The sequence below is a fragment of the Postia placenta genome (assembly GCF_002117355.1).
Source record: "Postia placenta MAD-698-R-SB12 unplaced genomic scaffold POSPLAscaffold_55, whole genome shotgun sequence".
NCBI classification, from domain to species: Eukaryota; Fungi; Basidiomycota; class Agaricomycetes; order Polyporales; family Adustoporiaceae; genus Rhodonia; species Rhodonia placenta.
Window position 1 is genome coordinate 2,629 of NW_020169886.1, and position 2,989 is coordinate 5,617.

General features: G+C 65.7%; 2 protein-coding genes across 2 annotated transcripts in view; both read left to right on the forward strand.

Moving 5' to 3' along the window:
• Window positions 1-1,338, forward strand: part of POSPLADRAFT_1063046 (hypothetical protein) — a gene marked incomplete at both ends in the record, with an annotated part of 1,641 nt that extends 303 nt beyond the window's left edge. Inside the window, 6 exons of the mRNA XM_024481596.1 lie at window positions 106-405; window positions 480-701; window positions 764-958; window positions 1,015-1,025; window positions 1,078-1,095; window positions 1,155-1,338. Coding sequence (XP_024332841.1) covers window positions 106-405; window positions 480-701; window positions 764-958; window positions 1,015-1,025; window positions 1,078-1,095; window positions 1,155-1,338 — 930 coding nt within the window. The remainder of the gene's footprint in view (window positions 1-105; window positions 406-479; window positions 702-763; window positions 959-1,014; window positions 1,026-1,077; window positions 1,096-1,154) is intronic.
• Window positions 1,339-1,487: 149 nt separating this feature from the next.
• Window positions 1,488-2,129, forward strand: POSPLADRAFT_1063047 (hypothetical protein; the record flags this gene model as incomplete). Its single annotated transcript, XM_024481597.1, has 1 exon — window positions 1,488-2,129. The coding sequence occupies one exon, from the start codon at window positions 1,488-1,490 to the stop codon at window positions 2,127-2,129; it is 642 nt and encodes a 213-aa protein (XP_024332842.1).
• Window positions 2,130-2,989: the final 860 nt, after the last annotated feature.

The window sequence follows — 2,989 nt, forward strand, 5'->3', positions numbered from 1 at the left end:
CACCTGCGCGCAAGTACGCCGAGCATTCCTTATTCCCCGGTCAGTCCCTACTCACACGCGTACACCTCCCGCTACCTGTCTGCTGACAATCGCGCCTCTTTCCAGGTCCCTAGCAGCTCACTATGCCCGCCGTCCAACGACCAACCCCACTGCGCTTCTATCCAACCGCCGCCGCTGCCAGTGCTTCAGAGCAGCAACCAGGGCGCGAATCGTCCGCGCCGTCGCACACCGTCGATTGATCCCACACCGCCCGCGCCGTCGAACCACGCCGCACGCACACACAACGCACGCGCCGTCGAATCACGCCGCACGCACAAACGACAGCAGGCTGAGTCGGTGCGTGCTGCTTCTGTCCCGCGCCGTCTCACTCATTCCGCTGCCAGCCGTCCACTTAATCGACGTATCGTGCGCCGCAAACGGTCCGCGACGCACGCGCTCCAGCGATACTCATCTCGCGCGCACGCTATCACCGTCACTAGCTACTCACATGCACTCCCCGCTATCTAACCGTCGGCCATCCCGCATCTCCCGTGTTTTGCACGCCCCGCCCCGCTCGCAGCCCGACGTCCCGGCATCTAGACGACGACCCCCACCCGCGACAGCGTCCTCCCGCTACCAGTGCTTCAGACCGGGGACGCGCACGCGGGTCGTCCACGTCGTCGCAGCGAGATGACGTGAACGCCTACAGATCGCACATTGTAGTAAGTGTTTCGTTTGCATGTAGAGATCATTGCCCGCCACTTACCATCCGGCGCGGACGTAGGACGCGACGTTCTGGCCGACCGGCCCTCATCACCTACGCAGCCGCGGGCCAAACATCTACCACCGACCGCCCGCCTCGTTCAATCCGCTCAGCCGCGACGACGGTCCTCCGCGCTCCTGCACCTCATTGACACCATTAGCTCCGTTAGCTTGGCATCACCGCACGCATGCATGCATCACTCACCCCGCGTACTCGGTACGTGGTATGCTCCAGCCATCGTCTTGACCATCTGGCGACATCGACTGCTGCAGTGGCGTACACAGTGAGTGGCGTGATGCAGCACTCCTTAAAACGACGGCGGCTTACCTGACCAGTGTCCGGGCGCGCAGCACGTACGTGGCCACGCCGGGCGAGCGAGATAGCGGGCGGGGCACAGTACGAGCGACAACAGAGCGGAAGACGAGTCGCAAATCACACAGGATTCTCTGACGACGTCCACCTTTAAATCCCTCACACGCTTTCCCGGCCTGTTGCCATTCCCACGACTGCCGCCCGGACATCTCGCATCGGCTGCTGCGTCGCTCAATGGTTACTACTCGCCCAAAATCATGACGGCAGCGCCCCCGCGTACCTAGGCCCGAACGTGAGCGGTCATTCTGCTTGACGCGGACGGAGGAACGGCAGCGCGCTGACATGGCCCGGGGAGTTGACGCACGTCGCCGTAAAGAGAGATCTCGATTCTCGATCAGGAGCTCGCCCTAGGCGCCCGCGTTGGGCCACTCGCATGGCGCTGCTCGCGATCGAAAGCCCTGCGCCCTCGCCTCAAGCTCGCTTCTGTCTCGCCGCGGCTCCCACTCGCCAGGGATCGTCGGCACTTGTCGTGACGTCGGCGCAGTGGTATCCCGCATCCCCGCTGGCCGCCCTGGCTATCGTTCGCGTCCAAGCGAGCGACTTGCGCACACTCGATGACACACCAGACCCCGCCGCCCTGCACACCCTGTGGTCGGCATGGGTCCTCGCGGCCGGCGCGGCGCTCGAGTGCGCCTGCATGGACGGCATGGGCGGCGTATCCGAGCATCGCACACAACGCACAGGCCGCGGCGGTCGCAGCGGCCGTCCTCGTTCTCTGTTCGCGCTCTGTGCTGCAGTCTCACCCGCTCTCGTGTGCAAGCCCGTCACCCTGCCCGATCGCCTTCAGCCTCTCTGTCGTCTGCAAGTCGCGCGCAACAGACGGCTGACTCTAGCCAGCGTCCCTTTCCTCCAGCCTCCTGCGCACCCCCTCGACTCCAACACGCGAGTCGTCCCCTCCTCCTCGCCGTTTCCCTCGCCCGCTACGCCCGCGCGCAGTCCGCGCTATTCCGCTCTCGTGGCTGCTCGCCCGCGCTGCCAGCTGCCCACCCTGCCCGCAGGCACGTCCCTCACCTGAGTCGTCCTCACAGTCACCCTCGCCGCCCACGACCACGCGCAGCCTCCCGCGTCTTATAGACCGCATGTGCGAGCTCGTCCGCACGCCAGAAGGCATGTGTCCACGACGTCGGTATGTGCTCGCTTCTTGCCGTCCGCGCGCTCTCATGCAGATGGCTCTCGCGCCATCGCGCGAAACGGTCGGCCGCACTGCAGAATGCGGTCGGCGGATGCTAACGCGCTCGACGCGGCGCGGCGCTGGAGCCGCGTTGCTGTCTGCAGGGCACCGGTGAGTGTGCGCACAGCCAGAATGCGGGGCGATGGCTCACCGATCCGTGCGCAGGGCCCGCGGAAGACGTCGCGGTCAGTAACGTGCCATGCACCATGCAATAACCTCGGACTTGCGGCGCCCGCGCTCCACGTCCACCGGGGCAGCCGCTGTGGATGGCAAGGCTCGCAAAGACAGCGTCGACGCGGCCGCGCGCACGGACGGCACGCGCGAGCAAGGTGAGTGACGACGCGGGAGCAAGAGACGCGCAAGCAATCAGCAGCACTCACCGTGGGCAATGGTGCGTGCGCGTGCGACGGACGACGGGCTCTAGGCCACATCTTACCGGCGTCGAGGAAACGACGACCGGCAGCCAGCCAGAGCGCGCGCACCGCGAGCGCGCCGCCGGAGGAGTGAGATTCAGACGCAGGAGACGGAGGCCGCAGGGAATGGACCGTCTGCTCTCCCCACGTCTTGTGTACCCCGTCAGCCCTGTTCGTGCGTGCCGTCTTTGTCCCGCGCCATCGCACTCCGCTCCCGCCCTCTTACAGGATACACACACTGCGCGCAGGTACGCCAAGCATTCCTTATTCCCCAGTCAGTCCCTACTCACA